We start from the raw sequence: 17011 nt of genomic DNA on the forward strand, positions 1-17011 counted from the left end.
GTCATTTCAAGCAAGAGAAGTGAACAAATAAAAATACTGTGATGGTATTTGGCAATATAAGCACTAGAATCTGTCAACATATTATCTTGTCAGTGGCGGGCTCACGGCAGGGGTGGGGAATCTTTCAAAGATGGGTGGGTAACCGTTATTAAAGAACAGTAAAACTCTAGCTTAGAAAGTTCAATTTGATAAGACAAAAGAATTATCCTAGTCTCTGAAACATTATATCAATATTTGACAAATTACATGAGGAAAAAAAGTTGTCCTTTTTTTGTAGATTAGAGAGGGAAGAGATCAGGATACTAAGCACATGAGCATGCTAAAGCACTGTATACAAAAACAAGAATCTGGACTGAGATTGTGGCTTTGAAAATGAGCTGCAATCGTGGGTGAACAAGGAGAAGTTGGTGATTTATAAAGTACAGAAAACAAGAATGATGACTGGGTCAATAGTATTTCCAAGTTATATAAACCATGAAAGGAGAGTCTAGAGAGACAATTCTTGTTTACATTTTTATATTGACTGTATAAATCTCTCACCTGGTAGTGTTAAACAGTCCAAATATCACTGGGTTCTTATGATCTCTGGTAGGCAGCAAAAAAACATCCTCTGAAAAATTAAAGACCCATCTATCAATTGGAGTTTTTAGCCCTCTTTACATGCAGATAAAACATATTCACATGAAATAGTTTAGAACTTATTATAGATTTAAAGACATAAATTTCCAAATACACCCAGACAACCACGACCAAAACATAACAGGGCGAATCCTTCCAGTGTTCTGGGTTTTTAGCTAACCTACACAGATGGAACCAGAGGCACTGACTCTAAACTAATGAGATGGATCTCCTTTTTTTTCCTGCAACTCCTCTGCTATCACCAGGCACCTGGTTAAAATGAAAAGAACAGAAACATGCTCTAGGTTGGTGCTCTGGTCAAATATTACAGGAAACAAGTTTTCCACATGTACCAGACATAATGAGAGCTATACATCAAAGAGTAAAATTTAATTCTCAAAATAATACTTACCTAATTCATCAAAATATGTATCAATTCCATTCATTCCGGGTACTGAACAAACCAGTCTTGCTTTGAGGAACGTGCTCCATTTATTCACTAGTATTCTCTGCCCTCCCACATCATTCTGTGAAAAAGAAAACAGGTAAATGGGCACATAAAGAGCTTTAACCAACAATAGAGTTAGTATTAGTCATTGTGCAGATGTCAAGAGTTATAGCTTTTTTTTTTCTATTTAGGAAAATTTAGCATAAGCCTCAAATGAATACTAACATATATTCCTATAGTTTTTGCTTTGCTTTGTTTTTCACATTCTGACTTGTCAGTGTATTATCACTCTGAAGTATTCAGTCTGCTTTCTAGGTATTAGACAATGTTAACATAGTAGTCTCTCCTAAATGAAGGAGTGGGCTTTATGACACTGTAACCTTTATTTTGTTGATAAATAATCTATACACACAGAGAGAGAGAATTTACACATATAATACTTACATATGTATGTATGCATAGAAGTCCTTTAAATTTTTTCTTTGTCCTCTTTTGCAGTGCTAAGGATTGAACCCAGGTTCTCACAAATGGCAGGCAAGCACTCTACCACTGAGCCACATCCCAAACCCTCTTAAATCTATACTTAACTTGATTCTTAACTGACAGATTTACTTTACATTTGTAATATTATTAGCAGTCTCTAAGTACATGTTGCTACTTCAATTTGTTTGACTGTTCCAAACCTGACTGAATACTCAAACTACAGATTTTTTTTCTATAAAGTCAACCAACTTGAATTGTTCAAACACAGTTGTGTATATTATTTAGATTGTGGACTAAAGAAACAAAAAGATTTTGGTTAAATACATTTTAAAAAAAAACCCTCAAACTTCTTTTCAGGAAGAAATACAGACTAACTATAGACTACTTATTATAACTAAACTGTAACTCTAAAACTAACTATAGACTGTTTATAGTAATAGCTTTGAAAATGAGAAAAATCATACAAAATGCAGATTAAAAAATGCAGATAAAACCTGCATTAGATATGAAGTTTTTATAGATGTGAAGTGTTATGGTTAGATGTGAGGTATCTCCCAAAGTTCATGTGTGAGACAATGCAAGGTTTACAGGAGAAATGATTGGGTTACAAGAGCCTTAGTCCAATCAGTGAATGAGTCCCCTGATGGGATTAATTGGCAATGGAAGGGTGTGGGTGGAGGAGGTGGGTCCTTGGGGGTGTGCATTTAAGGTATATACTTGGTGTCTGGTAAGTGGGTTTCTTTCTCTGCTTTCTGAACATAATGTGAGCCATTCTTTTCAGCCATGTATTTCTGCCTCACCTCGAGTCCCAAGGAATAGTCAAAGCAGTGAAAACTCTGACTAAAACATGAAGTATAAATCTTGTTTTATTAAATGTCAATTTTGTATGCCTATAGAATGTTAAATATTTAAAACAAAAACCTGCTATAAAATTTGTAACAAATGCTTGGCCATAGATTGTGAGATAAGCAATTTTAATGAGTGAGAAACACCATCCTCACCACGCAAAGTCTTCCCACTCTGGTGTATATCGCGTGGGCATTGCTTTCTTCCTCCAAGGCCTTCTCAGTAAAAAAGAAATACACTTTGTTGTCATCTCGGTCATCGTTGTCAGGAATCATATATGAACCTACAAATTTTGGTTCTATAGGAGTAAAATGTGAAAGAAAAGTGAAAGAGATATAATAATAAAAATGAGGTCATCCTAATAAATTACATGTCAACTGAAAGCTTAACTTTAACTCTCATCATTTTATTAAAAAATACATATTCCTTGAAAATTTTAACCAAACAAATTTTTAAAAGTGATAGCTATCTCTATTTTATTTGCCAGTCAACAAACATTTTTAAACTGATAATGATGATAATATGCTACTTAGAGTGACCATGTATTTTTAAGCTTCACAAAAATGCTAAAAATGAAAATGTTCATCATAAAATGAGCTCCTAGATATACCAGCATAAAAAAATATAAATAATATTCCTTACAAAGAATTCTGTCAGTAAATGGGTAGTGACCTTTCTAAAGTTTTATATCTAAGGTGCCATGTGATCCTTTGAAGACAAGAAAAACAAAGCAATCAAGTTATTAGAAATTATACCAATTGATAAGAACAGAAAAACCCTATTGTATGATGAATTTTTCACTTTTCATATATTCGATTTGTTTTATTCATTTAAATTTTGATTTCTAAGCATTGCTAAGGAAGGTAAATTGATGTTATAATTAAACCAATCCATATGAAATGATGAACACATACCATATAGATTTTACCTCAAGGATATTGCCAACAAAAACATTCTCAAATCTGTAAAAACTCTAAGCTATATTTATATTGTAATTATCAAAGTGGCAAAATTATCCATGAATTCTAGGCTTGTATTCAATTCTAATTTCCTCTGTATTCTGTCTCAATCCTACCTTTCAACAGACGCTCATCATCATGCTCAGTACGAATATGGGCCAGTCGCCCCATGCTCCGGAAGATGGCAGCATCTCTGCCCCAATAGTCACTGTAGAGTCCAGCAAACAGTTCACTACCTATGTGGACAAGTCAATTACAAATAAGTAAGTATTTATTTGTCTCTCTGAGAGACAAAGTATCAACCACAATTACATTAAACACATCTGGTTCCCAAAACATATTCAACCTTATGATAGTAATGCTATTGTTGTTCAGGACATGGAAGGTACACTCAGACTGCCAGGGTTTGAATCCTGACTCTGCCACTTACTACCTGTGTGAACTAGAACAGGTTGCTTAAACTCTCTGTGCCTAGTTTTCTTCTTCTGTGAATAAGAAAATGAGCAGTACTCAACAGAATTGTTAAGAGCTAAACACTTGGGAGAGTTACTGGAAAATACTTGGTAAATAATATGGCAAATTTTGGTAAGTAATATGGTTTTATCTTCTTTTACTAAATTTATTTTAACCTTCATATCATCAGGTCATTATTATTATTTTTTTTCAAGTATTATATGTTAGTTTAGTCAAATTCTTCTTATATCAGGAAATTACTAGCCAGATGTGGTAGCTCACATGTGTAATTCTAGCAGCTTGGGAGGTTGAGTCAGGAGGATGTTTAAAGCCAGCCTCAGCAACTTAACAAGGCCCTAAGCAAATTAGTGAGAAAAAAAAATTTTAAAGCTGGAGATGTGGCCCAGTGGTGCTTTTAAGCATGCAATTTCAATCCCTAGTACAAAAAAGAAAGAAAGAAAGAATTATGCTATAATTATCATGATTTTATTGTGGTAACTATAAAATTTGTCAGATATATCTAATCCAATAGCTATTTAATTCATAAGTATATGTTTGAGTCAGATAGGATGGATATAGGAAAAATCTCAGGATTTAATCAGGCCAATAAGAGAATGACTGAATGAAGTTAGCTGCAACATATGGCCTGAGTCATAGCCTTAAAATTAGATTGAGGAATTACACAGATGTATTCAGGAGCTCCAGAAACATCTTTGGAAGCAGATATACAGGAATTAAAATTAGATTAAGAGAACAGAAAAACATTTTAAACAAATAAATAATATAAGAATGTAACCTAAATCCCCAAAAGATAACCACCTCTCAAGTATAGGAACTTGGAATCCCTTTTCTTCTGCATGACTTCAAAAGATTATCAGTGTGCCCAGAAGTGGTACCTTCTGTCCTGGTACCCAGGTAAGGTGTCCTGTACTAGGCAAAAAGCTCTGACCAATAAGCAAATGATAACATTATATGATTGGAAACAACAACCTTAATTTAGGGTGGTAATATTATTTTCTTAATGAACATCATAGAACTCTGGTAAGAGTTAAAAACAAATACAATATGACTATGTAATCCAATATGGATGCTTTTATGAATTCTGAAAATTTGGAATGGTACATATGCATACACATGCTATTTAAAGTGTTTGAAGTTTAAAAGAATTCAAATTAACTGTACTTCCAATTTAATATATCAAACTATGCAATCAATTTTAGAATTAAGATTATTAACATTATAGGCATGGAATTTTGACGAAATCAATAAACCAAATTTTAGAGAACTTGAGTTTCTTACTTATAAATTTTATTTATTGAATTTTTTAAAAAATTGTCTTAAATTTTATGAAGATTTTATCCCCTAAAGTAAAGCCCTTAAGACTTTCTAAAAATTCAATATGTTCAATATATTTGTATTTTTATGGTTTAGACACAAGGTTTTGTCCAAAAGTTCATGTGTGAGATAAGGCAAGAAAGTTTATAGGTGAAATGATTGGCTTATGAGAAGCTTAAGCTAATCAGCAGATTAATTCATTGATAGGGATTAATTGGGTAGTAACTATAGGTAGGTAGGGTAAGGCTTATGGCTGGAGAAGGTGGATCACAGGTGGTGTGCCTTTGGATTTTGTATTTTATCATGGTGAAGAGAGATATTATCTGTTTCTCTGATTCCTGGTTCTATGTCTTCAGCTGCTTTCCCCCACCACACTTTTCCACCATGATGTTCTGCCTTACCTTGGTCTCGCAGCAATGAAATCAGTCAGCTGATTTCATTAAATGAATAACAGTAAATTTCTGTTATTTACTCAGAAAATAATAGACTTTGGAAACCATGAGCCCCAAAATAAACTTTCCTATTTGTTCCTGTCAGGTCTTTTGGTTGTAGCAGCAAAATTCTTGACTAAAACATGTATACTTAAAGTTTGAGAAAGTAACCAACTGTGTTATATATAAGGCCAATTGAAAGGAAATTTATTTTCAACTTGAGTTAACTATTAAATTTTTAAAAAGCTATGAGGTATTACTATAATCAGCTATTTTTTTCACTTAGAAAAGATGAGCAGTTATAAATAAGTCATTTTTCTGTTTATGAAATTCAGTTTGGAAGTTCACAAACTACATAAGGTAAACAAAAGTGGCATTGGTTTCCCACAAAGGACGTGAATTCCACTATGGATGTATAAAAACTATGTAGTAATCCATAAATAAAATCTAGGTTTCACACAAGAGAATGCACTTTTAAACTGTAATTCTGTATCAGCTAAAGAGGGAAAAGCAAATGTGGCAGAACATCAGCAAGGTAAATGTCAGCAAGTGTTCATTTGACTCCTCAACTTTTCTTCGTATTTGAAAATTTTCAAGAAAACAAATTGAAAAAGAAAGATCCATTTGTTGAATTCATCCCTTATATTCAACACATGCTAGTGAAATGTATGATAATAAAAATTACAAAAACTGAAAAATTTGGACATAAAATATAATTTGTTAGAGAAAATTTATATCCGAACACTTATTTCAGTATTTCATGTTCTTGGCAATAGAATAGTACATAATTTCTATCAAAGACAATTAAGGCTACCAGAAATCGTAAAGCTATAAATGGAGAAAGAGTATTTTAAAACAAAATACATTCAGTGATTAGGAATATGAATCATGAACTGTGATTCAGTCTGTACTGCTTGAACATGGATAAGAGAGAGAATTAAAATGAATTAAAAGAACTTGAAAATCACCTTTTTTATAAAAAAAATAAAAAGTTGTTTAAGAGACTTAACTTACTATTAAAATGCCAGAGTATTTTTATTTATTATAGCTGAGTTATAACGTCCCGTATAAAATACAAAGGACAAAACATAAATTTATTTTAAACATTATTTATTTTTCTAGTGTGGGCAGGCTGAAGCTTTAATCCACAATTTGAATTAAAAATCACAAAGAGTTTCCTATTTCTTAAGTTTTTAATATTTGTATCATATAACTTCTTAAAATAATTACTATAACTTTTGGACTATAATCTTTACATTACTATACATCAATTTTACTGATTTATTCGTCCCAATTTAGAACTTTGTTCTAAAGTTCTGATTGTTTTAATCAATACTGTAAAATTAACAAACAAGTACCCATTGGAGCCACTAGATGGCAACCCTATGACACCAAAATAACACCATGTCCAGGAAGTTCATCTGCACAAAAGATGATAGGTTTCCATTTTTGCACAATTTCCCTTTTTGTACTCATATAAAAGAAATCATTTGTGAACAATTCAAATAACACAATATGAACTGTATGACTTAAAAGCTTCAAAGCAACTAGACAGGTGCTAAAAACTATATATAAACTGAACCAAATGTGTTTCTGTTGGAAAGGTTAGCTTTTCCTCAGAAGGGAAAGATTCACCTTTCACATCTTATTATCAATGTGAAGAAAAAAAATAGATTCACAATAGATAATGACTATGTTTGGCAAAATACTCTCCTAAGAAAACTAGAAAAAATACACGTTAGCAAAAATAATAAATTAGTATTGAGATTTAGGTACAAATAATGACTAACAGTAATTAAATGAGTAAAAATATTCAATATCATTATATAACTAATAAAATTTACAACAAATACAGAGTCTGTAATTTAAAACTTTACCTTAAAATTATAACTATTTGGTGTCAATAGGGAAAATTTGGTATTCTAAAAAATGCAAAAACAAAACATCTAGATAGATAAGTAATATTTTTCAAGAATTAAAAATGAAAAAAGTTTTATATGTTTTAGGATTTCAAGAACTAAAGCACACCTACCTGTGGATTTAGTTATCAATGACTATGGAAATAATATATATAATAAATGTATTATCTTAGTCAGTCGACTTGTTTTCTGATCTATATTGATATTGTAAATTGAAAAAAAAAAAAAGATTTTTATGCCATATATTGTCTCATTCTTAGAGCATTGGTTTCTGACAGTAATGGTTTCGGGTTAATTTTAGGTGGCCAATTATGATTATTATTTTTAAAAACAGCACATACATTTACAGGGTATTTAACTTATTTTCATGCTCAATAATCATGTGTATATACTGATAAAAAAAGAGTGAAGAGAAATTTCCACTGGAAATCTAGCAAACTAAGTCTCCAGCTTGAAATCTGCCATTTGACCATGCTAAAACCATTCAGTATCTCAAGATACTCTTTATCTATAAAACTGGAGAACCTACATGCATTTTCTTAAACCTGTCAAGCAAGCAACATATACCCTACCTTTTTGTTTTGTTTTTTTTTTTGCCTAGAATTCTACACTTCCCTTCTCACCTTATTCCCATTTAAATGGTCTGTTGCTCACTGACTCCATAAAGGCTTCCTTGACCAAATTTCTGTTGGTTTATGCCTTGTTCTACCTTAGCCCCCATGCCTATTCTTAGTATACTGGTCATAGTTCGGTATTTCAATTGAATCCTCATATGCTCAACATCATGCTTCACTAATATCTAGAATATAAAAGATGCTCAATGAACATTCACTGAATAAAATAATGGCTTAGTAAATTAATAATCAAATATATAAAGTTCCTTTAAGCTGTTAAAAGGCTACAAAATGTAATAAACCAACAATCAGTATAAGATTATGATTTTTCAAAATGGCTTCAGGAACTTCAGAAACATCAAAAGAAAGAATGACTGAGTTTTTGAATTTTCATTCCTAAAGGCTTGTGTCATTTAATATTTTACATCATGAACCCAGAGAATGTTTTGTTCTATCATTTGTTCCCAACAGTTTCAGTCTCAACGGACATTATGTTGTGATTAAAAGATTGCATCCACTAAATTGCTTTCATGAGAAACTAGACATTATTAATCATTCTAAGGTAAAGTATAAAGCAGATCATTTTCCACATGATTCCTATTTACAATATGAACTTTAACTGAAGTTTTATTTAAACATATTATACTGTCTTAATATTTCATGAAACTTAGAGAGTTTCACTCATGGACCATATATTATCTGAGTTTTTATTCACCATGTTGGGATGCAGCAGGATTTAAATGTGTAGCAAGAAATGTTCACAGTAGCTGTTTACCATCTTCTTATCTCATTTCACTCAAGCAATTCTGCTTATGTTGTAAATGCACATTCTACAATTCAAAATTATGTGAAACACATTTGCACATGGCTAAAGACTGATTTAGCTGACTAATTTTAAAACTCAACTGTGTAACTTTGTAGAAAATTGTTTTATTCTACATGAAGTATTTTCCAGAAAGGACTATGACATACTAATTGCAAAGAAAAATAAAATGCACTTAAGAGGTAAATATAGAGGAGATTGATCCTCATACTACAATATCCCAGTTCAGATTGTCTGCTTGAGATACTGAAAGAAACCAAGAAGAACATGTGATTTCTTTAGGTATTTAGTTGTTGGAATTTTTGTGTCTTTGTTTTTGTTGTAGCAGATGACAAACATTACCTGTCAGTGTTAAAAAGGTGATTCTGAGATATAAAGGGAAAAAATGTGTTTATTTGCATTTGCTAGTACTGATGTCTGCACTGAGTTTTCTTGGTGACAAACCAGTGACATTGAGACTATCATGGTCAAATCAGAACCTTAAGGGAGATCAATGGAGACATGAAGAGTAGGGCTTCCCCCTGAACCCACTCTTTTTTTATTTGCTTTTTTATTTTCCATTTTTTAAGATACCATATGCAAAGTATTCAAATAGTTCCTCAGAGAGCAGCAGTCATGGCCAGAAGCTACAGTAAACATGTGGATAGTGGGCATTTTGCCAAAGGTAAGAGAATAGCAGCCTTGGATTAAAAAAAAAAAAAATCTCAGATATTCTAACATGATAAGGAAATAACTTGCAGTCTAAGTTTCTGTATGGTTAAGGTGAATTTAAAAAACAAACCAGGATATTCATTTATTGTTTGTACAAGTTATAATTATAAAAATATGTATTTTCTCCTCATTGAATTTTTTTACTTAATTTCCTAATATTTATTAAGTCCCAGTTTGTTCAAGAACTATTCATTCATAACTCTGTCCTGAATGTAAATGTAGTTAATTAAAAGAAAATGATTATTTTAAAATATTTTAATGTTATAAAAAGGAGGTAGTAATCAACATTTTGCCCTCTATGTATTCCAACTTATTCAATCAATATAAATCTTTAATTCATAGAATCAGTAATGAGATGTATATTCACAGTGGTGTTTTTATTCAAAAAAAGTTCAAAAAGAAATTTTCAGTGGTTGTAAAGTTTGTAGTTTTATTTGCTGAAAAAGTTTCATAAGAAAAAAGATATATAGGGGGTAAAAACAGACTCTAAAGTATCTTTATGTTAGTTATTTGTTGAAATAAAACTCAGAAACTGTTTAAATTAAAAAGAATCCTTAAAAGTGTCCCACTAACAGTTAACATTTTCAAAGCAAATCATTAAAACTTACATGAAAAATCATGGTGGTTTTCGTTTAAATATTAGCACCATACATCTTATCATAACTTGGGTCCTAATAACTGGAATTAAATGAAGGAATTAAATTTAAACTGGAACTGGTAATACAACTGACAGATAAAATGAAAATTGTTAAAAAATGGTGATAGGATTGAGAGGAGAAAGTTTAATAAGGGAACCTAGAGTTATTGAAAGTATTATCAACTTAATGAGAATATTGTAATATCGCATCAAAGATACCTGATGAAAGGAGTCAGCTAAAATATTTGCTGAGTGACCAAAATGTTATATGACATAAAGAAAATATTTCTGGAATTTTAATGTGGCCCAAATCCAGGAAATAACTTACTTATTATTTTACTACTAATAATTTACTTATCATTTTACTTATCAAAATAAATAGATACCTTTGGGTGATTTTAGGTTCATAGATGAATAACGTAGCAGTTTATTTTAGTGAAAAATTCATTGCTCCAACAAACATTGTTAAAACTAGGCTTTAATACTTTGTATAACTTAGATAATTTCTTAAAGCTGCTTTAAATACAAAGTTAGTAAGCACAGTAGGGGAGAATTTGGCTAAAAACATAGAAATATTGCACCTGGGGTTGAGTTTGCATGCATGCCACCAAGGTAAACTATGTTACTAAATAGTGGCATTTGAAGAGCAAGCTTAATTAATATATGATTTCATAATGATTGGTTTCTGAACATATAGAACATAGCTCAGTAAGGAGCTTGATTTGTCCTTAAATCTTCTTTCATATAGAATCGTATGTTCTTAACATTGCATTTCTAAATTAGAATATAAATTTAATAAAAATATGCTTATTAACTTGTTTCTCACCCACCAAATCATCTCCAATATTTTTTTCAGTTTTTTAGTAATCTTTTATTCCAGGCAATCTTAGGTCAACATAATTTAAATTAACTGAAATGAAAACTGTATCTAAAGTTAAGAAATTATATAGGCTATTCTCTGCTTTACAAGCAACTTTTTTTTTCTTTTGAGGTCCTATAGTTTGATAAATATTGTTGCTAATTTGAGTGTGCTCTCATAAAATTTGTCTTCATTAGAACAGGCATTAAACATTGTGGGTTATACATATAACAAAGAAACACCAAGCAATGGTCTAAAGATGGCCATCATTTTGCTAGAGTCTTGTTTTAACCCATCAGCACAGAACATGTGTGGTCATAAAATACCACATTAATACATTCTTTCCCTGTCAGAGTAAGCTGCAGTGAGCTTGCCAAATTCCAACTCAGGTAGCTCCTTTTTTCCAGCCCACATTCCTACTGCTTTTTCAATTGGGTGAATTATTTTTACTTCCCCTCTTTTAAAGAGCTTCTGGCTCACATAGGTTATCAGGTTTCTATTCCAGTGGCTGCTGCATTTCCACAGTGAATGAATGATCTCTCCAAGGTACTTTGGGATGAAAGCGAGTGGATAAATGTGAAGAATTATATTTTTATTTCTTCTCTTTGGAGGGATTATTCTATAACTTTTGTGTTTAGCTTGGAGGGCTCTTTTGATTTGATTTCTCTTCTGAATAAATGAAACAGCCACCCAGATGGCAAGCACTTCACATTTCAGCAACGTGTAATTTGATTTGGAAGTTCAATGAAACTCACTTGGAAATGTCCCTCCAGTAATATTTCCGTCTTAAAAATTTCAGTTTTAAATTCCTGGCTTCATGTATAAACAAGCTCCAGAGAGACAAAATGTTGAGTGGCAAGGTGGTTATAGTCATTATTTTTCTCCATTTAAATAAAATGTTCAAAATTATTGGTCTTCTCTTCGATATTCTTAGGATTTCACTGTAGAAGCTGTATATGCTGTGTAATTTTTAACTTCCAATATCCTTTTATTATTATGAAAAATATTTCAAATTTATTTTTTGTATTTTTTTTTAGGTTCCTCAGTGAACATGAAAGCCTATTCTGTGCAAGAGACAATATGGTAAAGGACGGGAAAGACTTTTTATAGACAGCCAAATCTTGTGTGTAAGAAGATATAAAAATCACTAAAAACTTTAGAAAAAAGATTGTATGAGTCTACCAAATGGATATATTTTAATTCATATCCTGCTAATTTCTTTGGAACTTCTAGTATTTATGGATCTGGCATTCAGCAAAAGTGTCATTCTTAAGATTTTGATTCCTACTCAGCCTACGCTTAGAGTGTTTCCATAGTTAAAGTCTCTTATCTTCATACTCTATTCTCTCTCTCTCTCTCTCTCTCTCTCTCTCTCTCTCTCTCTCTCTCTCTCTCTCCCACACACACACACACACACACACACACTTGCACATTCACATGCATGTGAATATGCATAAACTGCTTCATAGGAGAACTCAAAATATTTTAAGATATAATAATTCTTTAAAAACACAGCATCACTTTCTTCAAGTCCCTGAAAAAAATTAATCACTATGTGAAATTCTCTCACAATCCTTTCAAATTATGAAGACTAAGTCAAGCTTTTCCCATCAACAGAGCTAAAATGAGAGATGTGTGTGTGTTTTTTTTTTAATCAATCAATGTGTTTTGAAAACTTCGATTTTTTTTTTTTTTTTTTTTACCTGAGTACCCAGATTGGGATGAAGGGGTGTAAGGAGTGGAATGCAAAGCCCATCACAATCAACTCTCTGGAATATGTTCAGCATGCAAAAAAGCACATTAGCATCTGTATTAACTCTAAATCAAGTTTAGCAATTTTTAAATTAATAATCTTCAGTGACCAGTTTTAAGTGTTATCAGTTTATTTAGAACTGAAGTCTCTATATTATTTTACACTTTCTCATTTTCTGCAAAGATGAGCTAGTATTAGTAAAAACAAAAAAAAATCCTGTAAATATTGCAAATGTAAAAACAGAACCTTTCACATCTGTACTATATTATATCAGAATCTCTCAATACTGAGAAAACTGAATCATTTCTATTAGCACCTATGCCAGGTGTCAGGATTTGCTTTCTCCAGTTTTGTGCATGGAAACTCCCATCTGTCTCTACTATCATAGTGCTAGAGGATTTCATAAATAGTGCTGTTTTTAATCTCAAATAATATGAGAGAAAGGAAAAGTACAGTGCTTTATTGTGTTTAAGAAGTTTGGGGTACCTCATCTAATTAAATTGAATCAAATTTAAATATAAAACACACATTGTCATCTACTTCATCTTCCCAGCATGTATATTTAATGATAGTTTGAATTGGTCAGTCTCTGTAATTTATATTCAAAATTAACAAGAATTTAGACAAATAACTTTGTAGTTCTTAATCAAGATGTTTTCCAGATGAATTCCAAGGATACAGAAAAAGGAATCCAAAGAGGAGAATATTAAAATTCCCTAAAGTTGCAAGAATATTGGAACAGTTTGGTTTCTCTGGCTAAATGTTTATAAAAGAGTCACATAACTGCATTTTGTTAATAGTAAAATGACACCATACAAATGCCTTATATCAGGTACACAATGACAATTTTTTCTTCAAGATGGGACACACACTTCACAGCATCTGCACTTATTTTAGAATCAAATTATTCAAGTTAGCATGGCTTGAAATTGAATGTCATTGCTTCCAGCACCAGATATGACAAGGCAAAGTATATAAATAAATACCAAATAAATGTACTGAAGTTGAAAAATAAGTTTTGAAATCATTCTGAGTACACCACCTGATGTCTACAACAAATATAATTACCAATTAAAGTGGAGATAAAGGAAGAGCTGGGATCAAAAGGACATCTGCCCCTTCCTCGTTCAGATCTGTGTGGTTCCAGGTGAAACAGAGGATCCTGAAAAGAAAACCAGAAAGCCACTGTGAATGTGACAGCTTCAACAAGAATTTAATTGCTCAGCTAAAACATTGAACATTGAATATTTACAAAACAAATAGGAGATCAGTAATGTCAATTTTTACCAGTTACTTGGTAAAAATTACATTTTATACATAACCACATGGATATTGCAGACCCAAACAAATTCTCTCATGCCTCTCAAAAACTAGAAGAAAGCAAGAATGGCAGTAAACAATTTGAGAGATGTTTGTGTTCACTTTCCACAGATGACAGTCTGCAAAGACAAAAAAAAAGTTTGTCCAAACGAGAATTTCAGGTTTCCCACCTAACACTTAAGCTAAAGGACACTTATGCAAATTTGAAGATCCAAGATCCATAGCAATATGAAAGAGGAAGTGACCAAGAGTTTCTTTACTGTTTAGTTAGTGCCAATTTATAAAATATTTGAAAAAAAAGAGTAGATATGATAAACATTTTATATGTGTTAAAATAAAATAAAATGGCCAGGTCATAGAGAACTCATGCAGAGAGGAACTGAGCTGCTTTTTTAAGTCAAGATTTTCTATAGCTTAAAAATTCTGTGATATTCAACTTTTAATCTCTAATCACTGATGAGGTTGGTTTTACCTAAAGGATATAATCAGACAGATTAAACACTAAAATTGAGGTAGAATATTAAAGAAAAGGAAAAGGATCATGGGAAGCAGAATGGGGGGGGGTGCGGTAGAGGGGATGTATAACTATGGAGTGGATATCCAAATAAGACATGGTGAAACACATTATTCTGCATATTCAAAATGCACTAATTTAAAGGTTTTCGAGAAATAAAAAGTGCATTGTTTCATTGCTTACTATTTGACAATGAGGATATGTAAACGCTGAATACTGAATACAGATGTACTCTTCAAGATCTCTACCTCAGGCCAAAATTCAGATGGACTTTACTGCACCTCCCACCTCCTCACAGATTTCAAATGCCTGGTGCACATTTTTTTGATTAATGACTTAGCCTAGATCAACAATGTTCATTTTAAAATAATAAACAAGTTAAACATTGTCTGCTTTTTGTCTTATTAAAACTCCATATTTTTGAATACCTTAAAGACATACCTATCATTTTAGTACTAAAATAATGTGTTCTAGAGCTTCTTATTTTTTAGCCCCCAAATGTTTTTTTTGTAAAAATAACTGTTAGAACATTCTTGCTTTAAATGTGTACCATTATTAACCAGTCTAGGTGTCTGACAAGAGATGAATAGAAAAAGAAAATACGATATATATACACAATGAAGTTCTACTCAGCCATGAAGAAAGAATTTATGTCATTCACTGGTAAATGGATAGAACTGGAGGACATCATGCTAGGTGAAATAAACCAGACCCAGAAAGTCAAGGGTCAAAAGTTTTCTTTCATATGTGGAAGCTGGTGAGAAATAGGAAATATAAAAAGGGAATTATAAAATCTACAAAAATTGAAGGGAGAACAGTAGAATAGAAGAAGGAAATTGAGAGTAAATAAGGAGGAGTGGGAAAGGGGAGGAACTGCAGAAGGAAATTGTCTAAAATATGTGCATGTATAAATATATTACAATGAATTACACTTACATGTAAAATTATAATGCACCAATTAAAATAGCAATAAGAAAACAGAAGGAAGACCAGTAGAACAGAGGAAGGTGGTCAGGGGCTGTGGTGAAGGAAGAGGAAATACAACACATTGTGTTATATACATTTATGAATATGTCCAAATGAGCCCAGTATTATGTATAATTGTAACAAATTAAGACATAAACTTTAAAAATAAAAGTTACTGAAACTGAGAAAAATATGGATCATTCTTCTCATATAGAATAAATTTCTAAATGCTTAGAGGGTGTATTCATTTCATTCATACATGATAGTAATACTTCAGGGAGTTATATAATGTAAAAATGGGAAACAATGTCAAATTTTCAGTTGGGATGCTTCTTAAATTTGAAGACTACTCAAATGTGTTTTAAGTACTATAAAACAGGAAAAATAATATATCAATTTTTTAATAATAGAACATGTTGTTTCTTTCTACAAAAGTGTAATATAAGTGATGTCAATATTCTTTATTTGGATCATGTTAGGCCTTTAAAAATAGTAACATTAAAAATATGTTTTTATTTCTATACTATATCTCTGCCTTTTTATTTTGGGGTTACTAAATTAGATAGTTTTAACACTAATATGTTAACTAGTTTTTTTGTTTTTGTTCTTTCTAGATATATATGACAGTGGAATGTATTTTGACATATTATACATACATAGAATGTATAACTTGTTACATTTAGGATATCATATTGTGCTTGTATATGATGTGGACTTACATTGGTCATGTATTCATATATAAGGATAGGAAAGATATGTCTGATTCATTCTACTGTCTTTTCTATTCCCATCCCAACTCCCTTCCCTACATTGCCCTTTATCTAGTCCAATGAACTTCTAATCTTCCCTTTCCTTGTTGTGGGTTAGCATCCACATATCAGGGAGAACATTCTGTCTTTGTTTTTTGGGTTTTTTTTTTTTTTTTTTTTTTTTTTTTGGTGGAGGGGGATAGGCTTATTTCACTTAGCATGATATTCTCCAGTTCTATCCATTTAACAGCAAATGACACACATAATTTCATTCTTTATGGTTCAGTGATATTCTTCTGCATAAACACACACACACACACACACACACACACATTTTATTTATCCATTATTCTGTTGAAGGACACCTGGGTTGTTGGTTCTATCGCTTTGCTTGTGAATTAAGCTGCTATGGACATTGAAGTGGCTGTGTCACAGTAGTATGCTGATTTTAAGTCCTTTGGATATAAATGGAGGAATGGGATAACTGGTTCAAATGGTGGGTTCATTCCAAGTTTTCTAAGGAATCTCCATTCTGCTTTTCAGAGTGGTTTCACCAATTTGCAGGCCCACCAG

At 31.7% G+C, this 17011-nt stretch overlaps 1 protein-coding gene across 1 annotated transcript in view; it reads right to left on the minus strand.

Moving 5' to 3' along the window:
* Sema3e (semaphorin 3E) overlaps positions 1 to 17011 on the minus strand; it is a 234557-nt gene that overhangs the window by 34854 nt on the left and 182692 nt on the right. Inside the window, exons 5-9 of the mRNA XM_076862550.2 lie at positions 13958 to 14051; positions 3471 to 3590; positions 2551 to 2693; positions 1031 to 1145; positions 541 to 610 (exon numbers count right to left, since the gene is read on the minus strand). Coding sequence (XP_076718665.1) covers positions 541 to 610; positions 1031 to 1145; positions 2551 to 2693; positions 3471 to 3590; positions 13958 to 14051 — 542 coding nt within the window. The remainder of the gene's footprint in view (positions 1 to 540; positions 611 to 1030; positions 1146 to 2550; positions 2694 to 3470; positions 3591 to 13957; positions 14052 to 17011) is intronic.

Source organism: Callospermophilus lateralis, chromosome 1, assembly GCF_048772815.1.
Source record: "Callospermophilus lateralis isolate mCalLat2 chromosome 1, mCalLat2.hap1, whole genome shotgun sequence".
NCBI classification, from domain to species: domain Eukaryota; kingdom Metazoa; phylum Chordata; class Mammalia; order Rodentia; family Sciuridae; genus Callospermophilus; species Callospermophilus lateralis.